This window comes from Danio rerio, chromosome 9, assembly GCF_052040795.2.
Source record: "Danio rerio strain M-AB ecotype USA chromosome 9, GRCz13ab, whole genome shotgun sequence".
Classification (NCBI taxonomy): Eukaryota; Metazoa; Chordata; class Actinopteri; order Cypriniformes; family Danionidae; genus Danio; species Danio rerio.
In genome coordinates, this window is record NC_141029.1 from 44,642,658 (window position 1) to 44,663,694 (window position 21,037).

Sequence of the window (21,037 nt, forward strand, 5' to 3'; positions counted from 1 at the left end):
TGTGTTTAATGAATTTGCTTCCCCGGTGTGTAAATGATAATCTTTTACTTACATGCAACAAGCTTTGTCATCACAGGAATTGAGGGTTCACTAGGCTCACCAAATCCAGCCTTATTCTCAGCAGCTACTCTAAATTCATATTCAACTCCCTCTTTGAGCCCTTTCACTTCAAAGTGAAGGTCAGCAATTGTTTTCTTTGATGCTCGTGTCCATCTCATTCCCTTCTTTTCTTTCTTTTCAACCATGTAGCCTGTTATATCACTTCCTCCATCATCAGCTGGTCGTTTCCAAGCAATTGTAACAGAATTTCCTGCCACATTTTCAACTTCTGGTTTAGCTGGTGGGCCTGGGGGACCTGAAAGAAGTAAAATATATTTTTAACCGTATTGCATGCACATATCCAGCTTTCCAGAAGCATACACCTAATTTTCAAATAATAATTACTATCAATAATATCAAAATTATAAACATACCATAGCTATCCACCATTTTCACTGGCCCAGAGTGAGAGGCATCACCAGCTCCAGAATTGTTGACAGCAGAAACCCGGAATATGTACTCATTTCCTTGGATTAGCTTATTGGCAACAAAATGGCAGTCAATAACATTTTCTGCAAGAATGGTCCAAAGCAGGCGGCTTGTTTCTCTCTTCTCCAGTATGTAGGATTTAATTGGAGATCCTCCATCTTCGTGAGGAGCTGTCCATGTCAAAGTGACCTTTTCAGATGAAATTCCACTTGCTTCAACTGGCCCTGGTGGACCAGGAACATCTAAAATTGTAACTTTCACATTTTCCTCTTTCACACCAAATGGGTTGCTTGCTGTAATTGTGTACTCTCCTGAGTCCTTCCTACTTGCGTACTTGATAAAAAGTGTAGAAGAAGAAGGAGTAGTTTCTATCTGACACACATCTGATGGCTTGAAATACTTTCCCCCCTTTGACCACACTGAGGTTGGTTGTGGTTTTCCCAGGATGCTTGTTGCAGTAATCACAATTGTATCTCCAGATTTAACAGTAAGCCCTTCCTTGACTGTTGGATCGATTATAATGGTTGGTGCCGCTGCAAGATAGTCAGTAAAACTAATTAGCACAATAATTAAGGGTAAGATAACATGGAACATAATATTCTCAAGATGCATGGGATTGAAAAAGTAAAAGAGTCTTACCATATTCATCTGTGCACATAAGGGTATCAGTTTGTTCAGAGGGTTGACTTATGGCTCCAGCTGCATTCTTTGCTCTTATTCTAAATTCATATTTGCATCCTTCTTGCAAGTCTGCTACAGTATATGCACAGTCTATAACATTTACTGTATTAGCCTTCACCCAGACCTTGGCTGGAAGGTCACGTCTTTCAACAATATAGCCTGTAAGCCTGTGTCCTCCATCATATTGAGGTTCAGTCCATTGAAGTGTTACAGTACTTCTAGTGATGCAAATCACATCGGGTTTGCCAGGTGCATCTATAACATATTGTGTTCAAGCAAATGATTAAAAACCAAACTTCAACAAAACAGTGTGTATTAATACTCAGGACTCAGGATACTCAGGCTGTTCTTACCTATAGCATCCAAAGCAACCAGAGGCTCAGTTGGAGGGCTAGGTCTACCAACACCAGCCAGATTAATAGCCATAACCCTGAATTCATATTCTAAACCCTCTGTTAAGCCTGTTACTTTGAAATCTCTCATCTTCAAAGGTGCTGAGTTCGCTCTTTTCCATAACATGCTGTTTCTTTCCTTGAATTCAACATGGTAGCCTGTAAGCAAAAGAAAAATATTAAAATATCCTATTTTAATTTTTTTTACTTGTAGCTTAGCTAATGTCTTATTTTCATTTTTTCAGTACCTGTGATTGGTGAGCCTCCAGTTTTTCTTGGATCAAACCATGTAAGAGTTGCTGAATCATGGCGCATACTCATGACTTGTGGGGGAGGAGGTGAATCTGGTACATCTGGTGAAATGCGAATAAGAAATTGAGATTTTTTACACATGATATTATTTTTAATACATGTTTAGTACGTACTTTTGACTCTGATAACAAAAGTTTTAAAATTTACTCACTGAAAGGATGCTTGGCGACCATAGGTTCTGATTTGAGGCCTTCACCAATTCCATATTTGTTTTCTGCACTAACTCTAAAAATGTATTCTGTTCCCTCATGGAGTCCAGTCACTCTGAAACTGTTTGTGACTACAGATGAGGACACAGTAACCCACATGTTAGTAATGGAGTCACGTTTCTCAAGAATATAGTTGATGACTTCAGATCCACCATCATCTTTAGGAGCACTCCATTTTAATGTTGCACCATCTGCAGTCACCTCCTTGAACTTTATTGGTCCATTTGGAATTCCAGGTTTACCAACAACTCTGACAAAAATTGTGGACTCTTTTGTTCCAGCAGAATTGCGAAGAGTGATCGTGTATTTTGAGGCATCTGTTCTTTGGCAGTCACGTATCAAGAGAGTTGTGTTTACAGCCGTTGATTCTACACACACTCTTCCTGTGTCTGTGAGATTTTCATCTTCTCCCTTCTTCCATGATACAGCAGGGGTGGGCTTTCCAATAATAGGAATCTTGAGACGAACATTGCTTCCTTCTTTTGCAATGTAATTTAAGTTAGGCAAATCCCGTAAGTCACAGCTTGGAAGAACTAAAACAATATAAAAAAATAATCTTTAAGGAGGGCAGTTTAAAGCACAATACACTCAATGTATCTCAAGAGCATTTCTTATCCATGTACAAACTAAATTAGAAATCTCACCATTGATATCTTTTGCCAGTACAGAGAGTTCTTTCACAGGACCATCACCAGAATCATTTGTTGCAAATACTCTATACTTGTACTCCCTTCCTTCTACAAGATCCTTTGCACTATATTGCATGTTTTTTGATCGGAGAAGCTCCTTCCATTTGTCTTCGCCATTAAGGACCTCAAGCACGTATGCAATGATGCGGCTTCCTCCATCACTGATGGGTTTTTTCCATGAAAGTGTACAAGAGTCCTTGGTTACCAGTAAGGTCTTGAAGTCCATAACTGGTCCAGGTTGTTCTAGAAGACATTTATTAAGTTAATTATATAGAAGATATAAGAAGATAAGACTTTTCTAAAAATACACAGTGGCAATTTTTTGTCTGCAAATAAAAACTAAATGACCAATATTTATCTCTTTACTCACCAGAAGCTCTGACAGCATCCACTGTTTCACATGGCTCACCAATACCATACTGATTTTGAGCCAGAACCCTGAAGCAATATGATCTGCCAGGCTCTAAATCTTCGATCTTGAAAGATGTCTTTGTGCAGGAAGTTGTAACATTTGACCATGCTTTCCTTTCTGCATCTCTTTTGTCAACAATGTAACCTGTGATTTCACTTCCACCATCAATTAGAGGTTCATCCCATAGGATGGAGGCACTGTCCTTTGATGTTTCTTTTATCATCAAATTCAGTGGAGGTCCAGGAGTATCTGTATTTTAGAGTTACAATATACTTTAGTTAATATGAAATATTACATACATTTTAAATCTGGTTAATTTCACAGAACTTACCGAGGACCTTGACAATGACAGTGTACATCTTCATTCCGCTAACACTGTCAAGATTCAGAATGTATTTCCCTGCGTCATATCTGTTTACTTTCTCAACACAAACCAGGGTATCTGTGTCAGTCGTCTTGATTATGATTCCTTGTCTGTCCTTAATGTTTGTGTTCATCTTGGCCCAGGTCACCCTGGGGATTGGTCGACCCTTAATTTTGGCATGAAGTTTCATTTTGCTGCCAGCTGTAAGCACCAAAGTATCCTTCAGCTCTGCATCAAGCTCAGCCTCAGGAGTAACTGGAACAACATAGGAAAAAAAATCACCAATAGTATTTGAACAAATAAAATATATATATACCATTAATTATTTTAAAATTAGAAATATATTTGTACCAAAAACGTCCTTCGCAATGTGTTTTTCAGGAACTTCGCAAGGCTGGCTGAATCCAATTTTATTTACAGCACTAACACGAAGTTGGTACTCTGAGTTCTCCAAGAGTCCAGTCACAACATAATTTGTATCCTGAAGGTTCTTTGGTACATTGCATCTTATCCAGTCTGTTGTGTTAATTCTCTTGCATTCAACAAGGTATCCCAAAATGTCACTTCCACCGTCATTTGCAGGTTTAGTCCAAGTTAGTTTTATGGTGCTGTTGGTGGTATCTATTGCCTTGGGAGAAATTGGTGGGCCTGGAGGATCTGTAAACAAGATAAATCAGAGTTATTAATAAATTCTCTCACATATTAGGGCATATAACACATATTGTACTTCTGATGCGTACATAAAGGATCAAGAGCTGAGGCAGCATTGGATGGATCACTGGGCTTGCCAAGGCCAGCTTTATTAACAGCAATAACTCTGAACTCATACTGAGCTCCCTCAGAAAGACCTCCAACCTCAAGGGTTCTCTCCAGCAAGGGTTTTCTGTTTATTTTCGTCCAGTTCACTTCCTTGGTTTCACGTTTCTCAACTAAATATCCAAGAATAGGTGATTTTCCATCATCAGAAGGTTCCTTCCAGCTCACAGTCATATGTTCCTTTGTGATATTTGTGAGGACAGGTGGGTCACACGCTCCAGGAACAGCTATAAATGACAAGTAGATTACAACAAAGAAATTTTACAATACTTTACGATAATAACAATTTAAGAATAGAAAAGCCTTACTGAAGGGATTTCTTGCAACAACTGGTTCTGATATGATGGCATCACCAGTACCATAGTGGTTTTCAGCACGAACACGGAACTGGTACTCATGCCCCTCTATCAGTCTCTCTACTGAACATTCTGTTGTATCACGGCTGATTTTAGCAGAAACTTGGGCCCACTCAGCCCTACTTGTTTCACGTTTATCAACAACATAATTTGTGATTGGAGAGCCACCATCAACAAGTGGAGCCTCCCAGCTCAGCTTGACCCGATCTGAAAGTATCTCATCAAGCTTGACAGAGGCAGGCGGGCCAGGTATATCTGTGTTAGGGAAAAGTGTGATAAGTTATGCCAAAAATATTTTGTTATATCTGTTGTTTTTTAAATCAGCAAAACAATACAAATACAATAAAACTCACCTAAAATTTTGAGTTGTATTTCTGCAGTTGTATTACCACTTGCATTTGCAGCATGAATTCCATAATTTCCAGCATGAAGTTTAGTAACTGCATCAAGGCTGAGAGAAAAGAGATGTCTCTTTTGAGACATCTTGAATTCTTTGTCAGCTTTCAACGTTTCTCCATTTTTGCTCCAAGTAACCTTGGGCATTGGTTTACCAAAAACTTCAGCTTCTAGGCAAACATCTGACCCAGCTTTCACTGGCAACATCTTCTTCATCTGTACTGAAAGCTCAATTCTTGGAGGAACTAAAGACAAGCAAACATGACAAACACAGTTAGGCAAATTACATTTAGAAAACATTTAAATGATATTTTAAAACATAAAAAACTTACCATTTTCTGCAGACACCAGAATGGGATCAGTGATTTCAGAAGGTCTACTAATGTTAACTGCTGTCTTGGCAATTACCCTAAACTGATAATTAGCACCCTCTTCTAAGCCAGTTGCAGTGTACTCCTCACGAGGCACATTTTGACTACTTGTGTTGCAACGCACCCAAGTGTCTCCTGGAAGTCTCATCGCTTCAACATAGTAACCAATAATCTTGCTACCACCATCATTTTTTGGTTTGGTCCAAACCAGTGAAACTGCATTCTTAGTCACATCCAGCACCTCTGGTTTTCCAGGAGCATCTAGAAATAAATAAAAAAACAAAAGAAAAACAGTGAATGTAAACATCTTATATGCAAATATTTATAGATGGCAATGTGTATTACATGGACATACCAACAGGTGTTCTTGCGGTGATGAAATCAGTTTTCTTGCTTGGTTTGCCCTGTCCAGCTCGGTTTATAGCTGACACTCTAAACGTGTATTCAAGACCCTCAATCAGGCCAGCACAAGGATATTCAGTTGTGCGGACAACAGAATCATTAGCCTTAACCCAGAGGAGACTGTTTCTCTCTTTGCGTTCAATGTAGTATCCAGTAACTGGACTGCCACCATCAGACTCTGGCTTATCCCAAGCCACAAACATGCAGTCCTTGTTCACTTTATTGATGCGGCAGTTCAAAGGTTCACCAGGAACATCTTAAAGAAAATTAAATTGTTAAACAGTGACACATAGGCTGCATAACTATTTTTCATCAGTTGCAAATTGACAGCTACTGCACATGCTAAAATGTCAACTCACCGAAGGGGAACTTGGCAACCATTCTTTCAGATGCAAGGGGATCTGAAATACCAAATCTGTTCTCAGCACGGACACGGAAGATATATTCCTTTCCAGGAATAAGCTTTCCTATTCTGCAGCCAGCTTTGCCACAGCTGGAAAGAGCAGTAACCCAGTCACCTCTGCTGACATCGCATTTCTCAACCACATAATTTGTGATATTGCTACCCCCATCTTCAGTAGGTTTGTTCCAGGATAGGGTACAGGCATCAGAATCAATGTCACTGATCTCAAATGGTGGCTCAGGTGGTCCAGGAATATCTGATACAAAGAATGTTACAAACATTTAACTACATGATGACACAGGCATTTTTGTTGGATGGTGATGATAAAAATGATAGGCTCTAACCTCTGATGATGATTTTCAATGTCTGCTCAATTTTTCCACTGGAATTCTCAGCAACAAGGCTATATTCACCACTGTCTTGTCTTGAAACATCCTTAATGATGAGCACACACATGTTCTGAGATTTGTGCACAGCAAGACGACTTGATGAGACAACATTATTTTCTCCTCGTTTCCACTGGCACGCTGGTGCTGGCTTTCCAGATACAAGAGCCTCAACCCTCAGTTTTGCCCCTGCTTTTGCAGTGACAAGTTCTGTCATAATAATTTTGGGTTCAACTGGGAAGAAAACACAAAATTAAATAATTTTAGTTAGAGTCTAATTCAAAATATGTTCTGAAGATTACACACGCACACACACGCACACGCACACACACACACACACACACACACACACACACACACATATATATATATATATATAGTTAGAGTGAGAATTTTTTTCTTTCGGAGAAAGTCTTATTTGTTTCAGCTAGTATAAAAGCAGTTTTTAAGTTTTTAAACCCATTTTAAGGTCAAAGATATTAGCCCCTTCAAGCTATATTTTTTCGATAGTCCACAGAACAAACCATCCTAATACATCACTTGCCTACTTACCCTGACCTGCCTAGTTAACCGAACTATGTTACGAAAAACGTCACTTTAAGCTGCATAGAAGTGTCTTGAAAAATATCTAGGAAAATATTATGTACTGTCAAAGATAAAATAAATCAGTTATCAGAAATGAGTTATTAAAACTATTATTTTTAAAAAAGTCTTCTCTCCGTTAAACAGAAATTGGAAAAGAAAAAAAAAATACACGGGGGCTAATAATTTAGGGGGGCTCATAATTCTGACTTCAACTGTATGTATGTGTGTGTGTGTGTGTGTGTGTGTGTGTGTGTGTGTGTATATATATTCTGTAACTTACACATCTGCTCCTTTATCTCATAAGCTTCTCTGGTCTCTGTAGGAAGACTGGATCCCATGGAATTTCTTGCTGCCACTCTGAAGCGGTATTTTCTTCCCTCCTTTAGTCCAGCAATGGAGATGCTCAAACCTTTTACAACTGTATATGGTGTCCATTCCTCTTTTTTCTCCTCTTTCTCCTCTTTCTCCTCTTCAGCAGCCACAGGTTCAGGTGGTGGCTGAACCACAGGCTCTACACCAGGTTCAGCCTCACCTTCAACCTCCACTGGTTGTTTGGGAGGTTTAGGCATTGGGAGTTCAAGATAGTCAATAACATAGCCATCTATTTTAGCTCCTCCATCACGCATTGGTTTTACCCATCCAACAGTGGCACTGTTCTTAGAAATCTCCAGAACATCAACTTTTTGTGGTGGATCAGGCTTACCTTAATAAAAGAAAAACAATTGTCATATTAATACACTTTCAAAAAGAATTTCAAAGCATTGAAAATTTATTGAGCTAAGAATTGCACTTACTGACTGGATCAGAGGCCAGATAGGATTTTGGTGTAACTCTTGGGACACCAGGACCATACTCGTTTACAGCTACTACACGGAAGTAATACTCTGTTCCTGGGACAAGATTGCTAATTTTAAATGTGGTCTTTTCAACGTTAGCTTTCACTGTTGCCCATGTCTTGCGATCAATTTCTCGTTTCTCTACAATGTAATGAGTTACGTTACTGCCACCATCAGTTTCAGGTGGAGACCATGTGAGGTTACAAGACGACATTGTCATGTCAGTAACTTCAAGACCATCAACAGGCCCAGGTGTATCTATTTATGAAAAAGAAAAAATAAATAAATGTATGATTAATACATATTTGGAAAGTTTAAGTATTGCTGTGGTTTAAGTTTTCCAATATCTTATTTAAAGTTAATTCAAATGTTTTGGTTGTTATTTTTTGTTATCAGAAATCATATGACAAAGTGATACATAATGCATTTTTTTTTACTTACCAAGTACTTTGACATTCACAAACACAGCTTTCTCTCCAGCTGGACTGGATACATTCAATGAATATTTGCCTGAATCATCACGAGTACTATCAGAGATAACAAGGAATGTCATGGTGTCAATGAGATCGACGTGGCCCTTCTGAACAACATTATCTTTTCCCATTCTCCTCCATAAAACTTTCGGAGCAGGTCTGCCTCTGATTGTTGCAACTAATCTTATTGGGCATCCTGCCCTAACAGTAAGTCCTTTCTTCAGTTCTGCATCCAAATCAATCTCAGGGGCCTCTGAAATGGCGGAAAAGCATCAAGACAGGGAATTAGGAACACACATGCACACAGAGAGAGCATACACAGAGAAGTGGGCAGCAATTGCAGCATTCCAGAACCCAGGGAGCAATTTCAGTACCTCATGATCAATTAGCCTTGCTTGAGAACAACTCAGCTGGGTATTGAAGATGGAGAGAGTGTGGTTTCATGCACTCCCCCATCTTCAATTCCCGCCAGGACCAGGAATGAAAACTGCAACCTTTCCATTACAAGTCCAACTCCCTGACCATTAATTCCCCACAACTGAACTAGAAATTAATGTTGAGTAAAAATGTGAAAAAAAAGTCAAGTAAACTCACCCAAGACTTCTTTTGGTGTGACAGCTCCTTCAAGATTAGTTGGCTGACTCATGCCAACCTGATTTTGTGCTGACACACGGAATTCATATTCAAGCTTCTCGTCCAGGCTAGAGACTGTGAATTCTGTACCAATCAACTGCGCAGCAACGTTGCATCTTTTCCAGCCCTCATCCCCCTTCTTTCCTGTACCCTTGACTCTGATCTCAACAACATATCCAATAAGAGGAGCACCTCCGTCATATGTAGGCTTTGTCCATGCAAGAGTAATTGATGTCTTTGAGCTGTCAGTAACCTTTAAGTTACTAACAGGACCAGGAGGCTCTGCAAAAAAGAAAAAATGAAAATGGGACTGCAAAGAAAAAACAAGCCAATATTTGACCAAATATTTTACTGACTGGACATACCAACTGGATCTCTTGCAGTGAATGTTCTGGATGGCTTGCTTGCATCACCAACTCCAATTTCATTTTCAGCCTTGACACGGAACTGGTATTCATGATTTGGCAGTAAACTTGTAACTGTCATTTGTGTTCCTGCATATGGAGATTTAACAACAGGAGCCCACCGAATGGCATGTTCTTCTTTTTTCTCAAGAATATAACCAGTGATAGGTTTGCCTCCATCATTATCAGGGGAGCACCACATTACAACCATTGTGTCTTTTGTAATTTTTGTCACTTCTGGAGCATCAGGAGCACCTGGTCTACTGAACTGGGTCCTTGCAATAATAGACTCGGATTCAACAGCAGGGCCAGCACCCATCTTGTTTTCAGCTCTCACACGGAATATGTATTCATTGCCTTCAATAAGTCGTGTAACTTTAGCTGAGTTGGTAATTATAGCAGCAGAATGAATTGACCATACTCCTCTCTTTGCCTCACATTTTTCAATAATGTAGTTGTAAATCTCACAACCGCCATCATCTTCTGGTATCTCCCATGCAAGCTTGCATCTGTCAATAGAAATATCTGAAACTTTTAGGTCTCTAATAGGGCCTGGTCTATCAAGAACATTCACCTTGGCCTCAGCAGAACAGGTTCCAGCAGCGTTTGTTGCAGTGATTATGTATTTTCCAGTATCCCCACGTCTTGAATTTGAGAGTTGTAATTTTGTGAAGTTGGTGCCCGTTTCAACCTGCACTCTTAGACCTTTGCTGATATCTCTAGTGTCACCTTCTTTAGACCATTTAACCTCAGGTTGAGGTTTTCCTAGAAGCTCTGCCTCAATTGAAACTGCATCTCCTGCTTTAACAACAAGAGTACCAACCATTTTGACTTTAAGCTCTGGCTGAACAAGTTCCTCTTTTACAAGAACTTCAGCTGTTGTCACCCAGTTACTCTCTCCACCCTCATTCTTTGTTTGAACTCTAAATTGATAAATTTGGTTCTCAATACATCTGTCAGCCATGAAATAGGTTTCTTTGATAGCGCCTTTGTGTAATCTTTCCCATTCATCTGCTTCTTTAGGCTTCTTTTCAACATGGTAGGCAAGGTTACGGCTACCACCATCATATTCTGGTTTCTTCCATTTAAGGAAGACAAATGTTTTGCCAATTTCAGTGATTTGGAAGTTCTCTGGTTCACCAGGTTTCTCAACTGGGTCAACAGCAAGAACTGGTGTTTTGGATTCTGTTGGTGGACCAGCTCCAATTTTATTCTCTGCACTCACACGGAAGAAATATTCACAATTCTGAACGAGTGGAGCTTTGACAAGTCGTTTGGTGCAGTCAGAAGATACAACTGTCCACCCCCTTTGACTTGGTTGTCGGCACTCAATTTTGTAGTTAGTAATTTCAGTGCCACCATTATCCTCAGGATTTTCCCAGGACACCATACATGAATCTTTAGTCACATAAGCAACCTTCAAATTCTGACAGGCTCCAGGAATATCAAGCACATTGACTATAATTGTAGCTTGTGCTTGACCACTGCTGTTCTTTGCCTGAATTGCATATTTCCCATAATCAGCTCTAACCGCGTCCTGAATTACCAGCTCAACAAGAGGGAAGTTATTGTTCATTTCAGTGCGTTTATCTCTGCCTAAAACTCTTGCATCTTTAGTCCAAGTGATTTCAGGATCAGGTCTGCCCTTAACACGGGTCACAAGGTTGATGATCTGGCCTGCTCTTACTGTTAAGAGGTCACGACAAGCAACATCAACCGTCACCTCAGGAGGAACAAGAATGTCCTTGGCGAGCACAGTTTCAGTGAGTTCTCTTGGCTCACCATCTCCAACTTTGTTTGACGCTTTTATACGGAATCTGTATTCTATGCCTTCATTAAGACCAGGTACTCTAAATGCACAGAATTTAATCAGATCCTTGTTTATTTTATCCCATTGTGCAGAACCTGATCTTTGGATTTCGACAACATAGCCAAGGATAGGGCTGCCACCATCTCGGGAAGGTTTGGTCCATACCAAATCTGCATATGACTTACTCCAGTCCTTCAGCTTAATGTTACTGGGAGGCCCCGGAGGAGTAATTGGACGTTTTGCTTTCATTGGGTCTGATGGATATGAAGGCTGGCTCACACCAGCAACATTTTCAGCAAATATTCTGAATTCATAGCTGTTGCCCTCAAACAGACCGCAAACCCTGTATCTAATATCCAACACTGGTGTTTTATTTACACGAATCCATTTTCCGGTCATCTCCCTGCGCTCAACTATATAGCCACTTACAGGACTTCCACCATCTGTTTCTGGTTCAGCCCATGATACTGTTACAGCATTTTCTGTAATATCAGAACATGTTGGTTGGCCAGGAGGACCTGGTGGATCAAACATTTGCTTGGCAATAGTAGGGGGACTTTCAAGACCAGCACCAATGCCAATTTTGTTCTCAGCACGTACACGCACAATATATTCACGTCCTTTTTCCAAACGGGGAACTTTAGCCTTTGTGCTGGTACTTCCAGAACTTACTACTGACCATGGTTCCCAAGGCTTTTTGACATCCTTCTTCTCTACAACATAGCTCATCAAAGGTGAACCACCATCATCTTTTGGTGCACGCCACTGGATTATCATATGATCAGGAGTAACTTCAAGGATATTTACAGGACCAACTGGAGCAGATGGAACATCAAGGACTGTGACATGTAGAGCAACAGACTTGCTTCCAGCAGGGTTTGATACAGTAAGACTATACTCTCCGCTGTCAGTTCTGGCACATTCACTAATGGTCAATGTTGTTGAATTTCCTTCAGTAACAATCTTAAATTTGCCTTCCGTTTTAAGCTCATTTCCTTCACTTTGCCACTTGGCTGTTGGAGTTGGGATTCCTAACATAACTGCTGGGAGGAGGATTGTACTGCCTGCCTTCACAACAAGGCCTTCAATAAGTTTCACATCAACTTCAATAGTTGGAGCCACTGAAAAATAAAATAGTTCATGTATTATTGTAACATAAAATCTAATTATATGTTTTCAATATTTATTTTTACAATTTAAAAAAAGATGATATAATAACATTATCTTACAGGTTTTCTCCTGACACGTTATTGGCACACTGGTGTCTGGTCGACTAATGCCGATTGCATTTTGTGATTTTACTCGGAATCTGTAGGTTTTGCCCTCCACAAGACCAGTAACATGGCATTGAGGATTGCTGACAGTCTTGAAAGTCACCCAGTCAGTGGCACCTTCTTCTTGATGTTCAACAATGAATCCAGTGATCTCACTTCCACCTGTGCGATCAGGCCACTCCCACTGAAGCCACACTTCAGTTTTGTCTGCATCCACATGATGCAGATTCTTAGGTGGACCAGGGGGATCTTTAGATGCAAATAAAAAATGTAAATACATTTTAATATTTATTTAAAAAGTCAAAAATACATGTTAAATACTAAAAAATAAATACTTACATAGAGGATCAACTGCCTTGATAGGTTTGTTAGTTTCAACAAATGCACTCCTGCCAAATTGATTCTCAGCTGCAACTCTGAAGAGATACTGAGTTCCCTCCATCAGATACTGAGCCATGAGGCTAAGTTTCTTAGACGCAGCACATACTGGAACCCAGTTCTCAGCTGCTACATCTTTCTTTTGCACAATGTAGTGGGAAATTACAGCCCCACCATCATCTTCTGGCTTTTGCCATGTCAAGTAAGCTGATTCACTTGTGATTTCAGAGATGGCAAGATTCCTTGGAGGTCCAGGTTTATCTAGATCAAAAAGAGAAACAGTCATCATGGTGCCACGATTGTTTAAACATGCACTTTACACACTGTGTGTACTTTAAAAGTATGATTTTTAAAAATACCAAGAGCAAGAACAGCGCATGTAGCAGATTTTGATCCAGCTGCATTCTGAATAGTGATGGTATAATTGCCACTGTCCGCACGGGTACATTTCTTAATGTGAAGTTTGCTTCCGGTTGCTGTGACCTCAATAAGGCAATGGGCAGGAACTTCACCATCGTTCTTTTTCCAAGAGACAGTGGGAATTGGCATGCCTTTAAGTGTAGCACTGAGTGTAATATCTGTCCCAACCATGGCAAGGTGGTCACGTGACATATTGGCATGTAACAACAACTCTGGCTCCTCTGCATAAAAATTCAGATTAGAAAGTTAGAAAAATAAATGATAAATTATGCAACTATGATTTTTAAATATGACTGGTTCCAATTACATTCATAGGTAATTGCTTTTATTTAATATCATAAAACAGCTACCCTTCAGTATTCATATTATGTGTATTAATATGTAAAAATTAAAATTATAAACAAAATAAGGAAGAAATTACCAAGTCTGTCATGAACTTTTACTGGTTCCTTGACATATGCAGGCTCAGATTTTCCAGCTGCATTTACTGCCATAATTCTGAACTGAAACTCTTCACCTTCTGGTAGATTGGTCACAACAAACTTGGTGTCGGGGCATGATTCAGGAGTTTCATTTGCCTTGACCCATTCGATTGCACCTGGCTTCTGATACTCGATCAAGTAACCAAAAATTTTGCCTTTACCATCATGACGGGGAACTCGCCATGACAAACTCACAGAATCTTTAGTCTTGTCAACAGCTTCAGGCAAAACAGGTGGGCTTGGCAGCACTAGTAAAGAATTGATTTGAATGAATGAATGAATGAATAAAGAATGATGAAATTATTTCCTGATTTGCATTTACAAAATGAAGTCGTCAATACTTTAAGACTTACCAATGGGATCCTTAGCAAGAATAGGTTTACTTGGAACACTAGGATCTCCGGTGCCAATTTCATTTTCTGCTGTTACACGGAATTCATATTCACAGCCTTCAACAAGTTCTTGTACCCTGTACTGTGTAGCAGGGTAGATTGGATCTCTCGTTGCACGAGACCATCTCTTTGCAGAGGGCTCCTTCTTTTCCAAAATATAATTTGTGATGGGCTTTCCACCATCACGAGGACGGTTCCAAATAACCAGTGCTGAATCATTATAAACATCCTTTACAGTGGGTTGCTCAGGTGCCTCAGGTACTCCTGTAATTATGTGAAGGATATTAGGAACAGTGAAGGATGATAGGAAAAAAATACAGCTTTAATGTTTGATGTTTTGTTTTTACTTACTGAATAAATCTTTAGCTTTCATCTCCTCTGATTCCAGTGGGTCACTTATGCCGTACATGTTCTCGGCACTTATTCTTAAAATGTATTCACGGCCCTCTACAAGCTTGGGCACCTTGCAGTGGGTTTTTGTAGTGGCAGATGTTACAGTTGTCCACATGTCCCTGTTTACATCTCTCTTCTCAATGATGTAATTAGAAATTTCAGATCCACCATCATCAAGAGGGGGCTTCCAAGAAATGACCATGTGATCTCTGTGAACTTCATCAAAGACAACTGGGCCTTCTGGAGGCAACGGTCGATCTAAAATAATGCACAGAATTGTGTTGTACGATGTTTATTCATATTATATTTTATTTTTCAGTAAACATTTTCCTAATTTTATGACACTTACCTGCAACTATGACATTACAGATGCCTTTGCGAGCACCAGTACAGTTTTCAACTGTCACACAATATTTGCCACTGTGTCCACGTTGAGCTTTCACAATACCCAGGCACATTGTGGTAAGAGTATTTTTAAACTTTATGTGATTGTCTGCTTTCAGTTCTTTGTCATCCCTTGACCAGGTGATAGATGGGGCTGGTTTTCCAGTGTACCGGCCTTGGAGTGCAAAGCTTTCACCAACTCGCACAACCACTTTATCACGGAAGTCCAGTTCAATTGTAGGGGGTTCTAAAATCGGAAAAAAAATTAAAAATCATTATTAATTTAGATGAGTGAAAAAGAGTTGTGGATTTAAAAATAAATAAATAACATAACATACCAAGTTCATCTTTGCATGTAATTGGCTTAGTGGAGAATGATGGTTTGCCTGGTCCAACTTCATTCACTGCACTGACACGGAATTCATATGTTTCGCCTTCACGGAGACCATCGTAAGTGTATCTCCTCTCCATCAGTTTGTCTTTAGTAAGTCTGACAAACTTGTCCTTGCCAATCGTGCGTGCTTCAAGAATGTATGATATCACTTCAGATCCTCCATCATTTTTAGGTGGTTTCCAAGTCAGACTAATATGGTCTTTAGTAATGGCAGTCACCTCAAGCTCTTCTGGGCGGTCTGGAACATCTAATCACAAAGAGGTCAAATGTTGATTTACCACAATCAATGCTGAATATTATTTTAGAGCTGTGTAACTTAGTCATATACTTTATTTTAGAACCAAAGAAATGATTTAGAAAGGCTTACTGATACTGAAAAGGCTTACTGATTTAGAAAATACTTACTGATGCGATCTTTAATCACAATTTCACATGCTGTTTGGTTGAAAGGACCGACTCCAATTGCATTTACAGCTGCAACTCTGAAGAAATATGCCTTTTTAAGCACCAGATTATTTACTACAGCATTTTGTCTTCCAGCTGTGTAGGAGCAAGAGGTCCAAGCCTTGCGCTCAGCTTCACGTTTCTCAATTATGTAGTTGGAGATGGCAGATCCACCATCATCATCAGGGAAAAACCAGTTCAACTTGCATGATTCACTTGTAAGATTTTCTGCTGTGAATGGAACACCCACTGGACCAGGGACATCTGAAGAAGCAAAATAAAATAAGGAAATGTCATTTTTGTAATGCCCCTTTTTCAATGTAATGTGTGGACTATTTGTACTTAAGTGATTATGTACCTTTTACTGTATCATTCTCACTTACCAAGTACTTCAACAATGACAGATTTCTTCACCTCTCCTCCATCATTTTTGGCTGTTATTGTATAAACACCTCGTTGTGCTCTAGTACAGTCTTTAATTACCATGGAGCAGCTAATTGAGGTCGTTTCAATGACAGCTTCTGATGGAACTGGATATTCATCTCTGCTCCATGTTATCACAGGGGGAGGTTGGCCTGACACGTAAGCCAGGATACGAATAACACCTCCAGCATGAATAACCATCTTCTCCTTTACTGAAACGTCCAGCTCAAGGACCGGCAAAACTGAAAAAACAATTGATAAATTAAATTCAAAATGTATCTAAATCATTAGGCTTTTGTTCTTACACAAGCAAATAAACAAGACTTAGTTGAGTTTAATATTGAATAACTGAGACTTACTTGTACGGTCCTTCATTTCAAGAGCATCAGCAACTTCACCTGGTTCACCCAGACCAGCAGCATTCAATGCAATGACTCTGAACTTAAACAATGCATTCTCTTTCAGTCCAGTGATCACAAATTTAGTTCCTCTAACTTCCTTGTCTTTGGCCTGTAACAGAGTTTTTTTATTTATTGTGCAACTATAAAAAAAGTATACCTTTTTGCCAAAATGTTAATATTCAGCTCTAAAACAAACCTTAACCCATGCTTCTGTGCCCTCCTCTTTGTATTCAACAAAGTATCCAATTATCTTTGAGCCTCCATCCTTCAAAGGTGGAATCCATTCCAAGTCTGCTGTAGTCTTTGTCCAGTCTGTGACCTTAGGAGTTGGAGGAGAAGGAGGAGCTGCAAAAAAACAGTTTGTCATAGTGTGAGAGCACATTTTTTTTAAATATTTAAGCTACTCTGAATCCTGAATGCTTCTCCTACCTATAGGTTCTCTGGCAAATGTTGGTTCAGATGGCTCACTTGGAGGTCCAACTCCTGCTGCATTAATCGCACTTACACGGAACAAATACTGAGAACCCTCAATGAGTCCCGTGACTCTGTGAGACACACCCATTGGCATGGGTCGGACTGGATCACGGGTTACTCTGCTCCAGCGTTTAGATGTAGTTTCTTTACGCTCAAGCCAATAGCCTGTGATTGGACTGCCTCCATCTGACTCTGGCTCTTCCCAATTCACAGTCATGGAGTCTATTGTGACGCTAGAAATTGTTGGCTTTTCGCATTGGCCAGGTGGCACTTTAAAAACACATAACATAATCAATGTTATGAAGTCAATGTAATTTTAACATACAGAATATTTTTAGAGGGATAGTTCATCCAAAAATAAAAAATGTTCTCCCTATTTTCTAACACTTTTGTATTCTGTAGAACACTAAAGATGATTTGGAAGAAAGTTAGAATCATGTAACAATGTAATCAATAATCCAATAACTTCCTTAGTAGGAAAATCAAATAATTTGAAAGTGAATGGTTTTATATTTCCAGCTTTATTTTTTCTACTGAATACAAAAGAAGATCATTTAAATAAAGCCAAGCATGTTTGAAACATGAAGGGTAAGTAAATAATGAAACTATTTTGATCTTTTTGAATGAACTGTTCCATTAATAGCACCTTTAATGGTCTGAATGAATACTTACTAAACACATTTCTGGCTACTTCAGGTTCACTATCAAGAGGATCACCAACACCATATTTGTTTTGAGCCCTAATCCGGAAAATGTACTCATGGCCTGGCATTAGATTCTCAATTGTATATAATCTCTCTTTGGGTTCACTAGTGACAGGTATCCAAGTCTTTCTGTTGACAACACGCCTCTCAATAGTGTAGTTTGTAATTTTAGAGCCACCATCATCTTTTGGAGGCAACCATGACAGTGTAATCTGTTCAGCACGAATTTCCTCAAATTTGATGGGTGCAGATGGAGCTCCAGGACGTCCTGTTTTAAAAGAAGAGAGTGATGTTATGTCTTCATATATATATATATAAAAAACAATTGTGTCTACATATATAAACAAAATAGTGACTGCCATTTACCTAGAACATTAAGCCTCATTTCCTTTGAAACAGTGCCAAGGCTATTGCTAGCAGTAAGTGTGTAGAGGCCAGTATCTGAGCGTTTGCCTTGCTGGATCAACAGTGTGCAGCTATCGTCAGCAACAAGCTTGTTGATGTGCTCATCATATTCAACGTCAACCTTGTTTTCACCCTTGTGAGGTGGAGCCTTCTGCCATGTGAGAGTTGGGAATGGGCATCCCTTAATCTTGGCAACAATATGGGCGTCTGTACCCTGTTCAATCTCCATGAATTCTGGAAGCTCAATGAAAGGTGCCCCTGAAAGTGAAAGGAAGGAAGATGATTGGTATCAAATGCAACTCTAAGACTCATTCAATTAGTTTGCTTGTGTTGTTCTGTACATACTGTTTTGATCCTTTACAATGATTGGCCCTGCTGTAGAGGATGGTCTGCTTGCACCAACTTCATTCACAGCCTTAACACGGAATTCATATTCAGCACCTTCATGAAGATCCTCCACTTTAAAAGTAGTGGTATCAATATCACGGCGGTTACACTGTCTCCAGGACTCTTGTTGGTTTCCACTGCTATCCCACCACAAACGCTCAATATTATAGTGAGTCACAGGTGCACCACCATCATTCTTAGGTGGCTTCCATGTCAGAGTTACAATGCCCTTGGATACATCAATGATTTTGACTCTTGTGGGAGGATCAGGAGGATCTGCAAAAATATGTATTTTTTTTATAATCCGGATAAAATATTTTTAAACATTTTTATTGAGACTTATTTACAAAATATACTTACGAATAGGATCCCTGGCCTTAGTCCCCTCAATAGTTGTGGTATGGGGCCCATAACCAAAGCGGTTCTCAGCTCTTATGCGGAACAAGTATTCTTGCCCTTCAATAAGGTCTGGCACAACTAAGGACTGTGTTGTGCAAGCTGGGTTGACCTTTGTCCAAGCCTTTCCTTCAACAGTCTTTTTCTCTATAAAGTAGCTCTTAATTCTGTCACCACCATCACAGTCTGGAGGCTTCCAACTTAGTCTACATGTACCACGTGTGATGTCACTTATTGTGATGTCTTTAGGAGCTCCAGGCAAATCTAGACAAATGAGACACATTAGGTGACATATTGTGATACATAATTCTAGGATGTGCATTGTAAGGATTTTGCTGCTGTTTTAGGTTTTGATGTTTTCAGAATTTGAGGAAAATTTAATGCTGCTTACCAAGCACATTCACGCGAACTTTAACAATTTTAGTGCCAGCCTGGTTATTGGCAGTGATGATGTATCGTCCAGAGTGGTGTAATTTACTCTCAGGGATTGTCACTACTGATGTTGTATCACTGGATGATATCTGCAAAGTTTAAATGACAATATATATTGTTTAAAATGCAAGTTTGTATGAGCTCTGTGTTTTGAAAAAAAAAAGAGACTTCTCCTACATCTGAATCCACTGGCAGAGTGTGACGCTCATTCTTTTTCTCTGATGGGGCAGTTCCATCAAACTCCCAGGTCACATTTGGAAGAGGTTTACCAGAAATAGTGGCTGGAATCTTGAGGGTTGTTCCAGCACGACAATTCAAAAGCTCCTGAGATGTGACATCGATGGTAATGACAGGTTCCTCTGTGAACATATCAAGTCAAATATATATTTAATCAAATATTACTTTCTACATGTATGCTTTAAATATTTTTATGTAATACTGAAACACATGTAGACAGCAGTACATTACCCAGAATATCCTGTACAATTATATCAGAAGTTCTGGGACTTGGCTCAGATTCACCAGCAGCATTGACGGCAACAATCCTGAACCTGCATTTCTTATTCTCTTTAAGACCAGGCACAGTGTAGGAATTAGTCAGGATCAGCTTGTCTGGTGTATTGATCCTTTTCCACTCATGTGAACCCTCATCCTGAACTTCAACAATGTAACCCTTGATTGGACTTCCTCCATCTCTATCTGGTGGGGTCCAAGAAAGACTCACGCTGCTTGGAGATTTGTCTGTTACTACAGGTGCTGGTGGTTGACTTGGTGGGTCTACAGGTAATATTTAAACATGCAGAATTTAAATTATTACTATGATCTGGAACTCATATTCAGAACAGCATCAGAGTGATTACTTACTTCTTGGATCAAGTGCAAACACACACTCTGTGGCTTCGCTGGGAGGTCCAACACCAGCTGCATTTTGAGCCATCACTCGAAACTTGTACTCTGCACCCTCAATAAGGTGCAGCACATTGTATTCCAGGCCCTTCACTGCTGGTTTTGTTACTGGAGCCCTATTAACACGACTCCAGTATACAGCTCCACGCTCTCTCTTTTCAAGCCAGTAGCCTTGAATGGTTGAGCCACCATTGTCTTTTGGAGGCTCCCAAGTGACCACCATGGATGAGCGAGTGTGACTAATAATCCTTGGCCTCTGAGGTGGCCCAGGAAGACCAAATGGATCTTTGAGGACAACCTTTTCTGATTCACAACCATCACTTATGCCGTATTTGTTCTCGGCTTTGATCTGGAACTGGTAAGTACCATAGGCCTCCAACTTGTACACCTTCAAAAACGGATAGAATAAAAAAAAATATGAGAATTGCAAGTACATAGCACAGTCTTGTTTCGAAAGGCAAACTCTCATATAAACAAGATTAATATTATT

General features: G+C 39.6%; 1 protein-coding gene across 50 annotated transcripts in view; it reads right to left on the reverse strand.

The window, feature by feature from the left end:
• The window catches only part of ttn.1 (titin, tandem duplicate 1), a 140,935-nt gene that overhangs the window by 44,541 nt on the left and 75,357 nt on the right, over nt 1-21,037 (reverse strand). For 36 of the 50 annotated variants that reach the window (XM_087268374.1, XM_087268351.1, XM_087268345.1 and 33 more), the window contains 42 exons: nt 20,506-20,935; nt 20,110-20,418; nt 19,819-20,000; nt 19,601-19,730; nt 19,174-19,473; nt 18,772-19,089; nt 18,388-18,684; nt 17,990-18,289; nt 17,273-17,587; nt 16,802-17,188; nt 16,403-16,684; nt 15,981-16,283; nt 15,520-15,822; nt 15,147-15,428; nt 14,756-15,055; nt 14,366-14,668; nt 13,952-14,260; nt 13,470-13,751; nt 13,072-13,371; nt 12,688-12,981; nt 9,610-12,579; nt 9,206-9,526; nt 8,580-8,864; nt 8,097-8,396; nt 7,583-8,005; nt 6,676-6,951; nt 6,288-6,587; nt 5,882-6,184; nt 5,488-5,787; nt 5,113-5,400; nt 4,712-5,014; nt 4,328-4,630; nt 3,939-4,244; nt 3,555-3,842; nt 3,182-3,472; nt 2,767-3,054; nt 2,065-2,655; nt 1,850-1,954; nt 1,563-1,760; nt 1,168-1,464; nt 474-1,061; nt 53-355 (listed from right to left, as the gene is read on the reverse strand). In XM_087268374.1, the coding sequence (XP_087124500.1) occupies nt 53-355; nt 474-1,061; nt 1,168-1,464; nt 1,563-1,760; nt 1,850-1,954; nt 2,065-2,655; nt 2,767-3,054; nt 3,182-3,472; nt 3,555-3,842; nt 3,939-4,244; nt 4,328-4,630; nt 4,712-5,014; nt 5,113-5,400; nt 5,488-5,787; nt 5,882-6,184; nt 6,288-6,587; nt 6,676-6,951; nt 7,583-8,005; nt 8,097-8,396; nt 8,580-8,864; nt 9,206-9,526; nt 9,610-12,579; nt 12,688-12,981; nt 13,072-13,371; nt 13,470-13,751; nt 13,952-14,260; nt 14,366-14,668; nt 14,756-15,055; nt 15,147-15,428; nt 15,520-15,822; nt 15,981-16,283; nt 16,403-16,684; nt 16,802-16,817 (12,601 nt within the window). In that variant the 5' untranslated portion in view covers nt 16,818-17,188; nt 17,273-17,587; nt 17,990-18,289; ... (5 more) ...; nt 20,110-20,418; nt 20,506-20,935. The remainder of the gene's footprint in view (nt 1-52; nt 356-473; nt 1,062-1,167; nt 1,465-1,562; nt 1,761-1,849; nt 1,955-2,064; nt 2,656-2,766; nt 3,055-3,181; nt 3,473-3,554; nt 3,843-3,938; nt 4,245-4,327; nt 4,631-4,711; nt 5,015-5,112; nt 5,401-5,487; nt 5,788-5,881; nt 6,185-6,287; nt 6,588-6,675; nt 6,952-7,582; nt 8,006-8,096; nt 8,397-8,579; nt 8,865-9,205; nt 9,527-9,609; nt 12,580-12,687; nt 12,982-13,071; nt 13,372-13,469; nt 13,752-13,951; nt 14,261-14,365; nt 14,669-14,755; nt 15,056-15,146; nt 15,429-15,519; nt 15,823-15,980; nt 16,284-16,402; nt 16,685-16,801; nt 17,189-17,272; nt 17,588-17,989; nt 18,290-18,387; nt 18,685-18,771; nt 19,090-19,173; nt 19,474-19,600; nt 19,731-19,818; nt 20,001-20,109; nt 20,419-20,505; nt 20,936-21,037) is intronic. The other 14 variants (XM_087268372.1, XM_087268366.1, XM_087268361.1 and 11 more) reach the window with 1 other exon arrangement.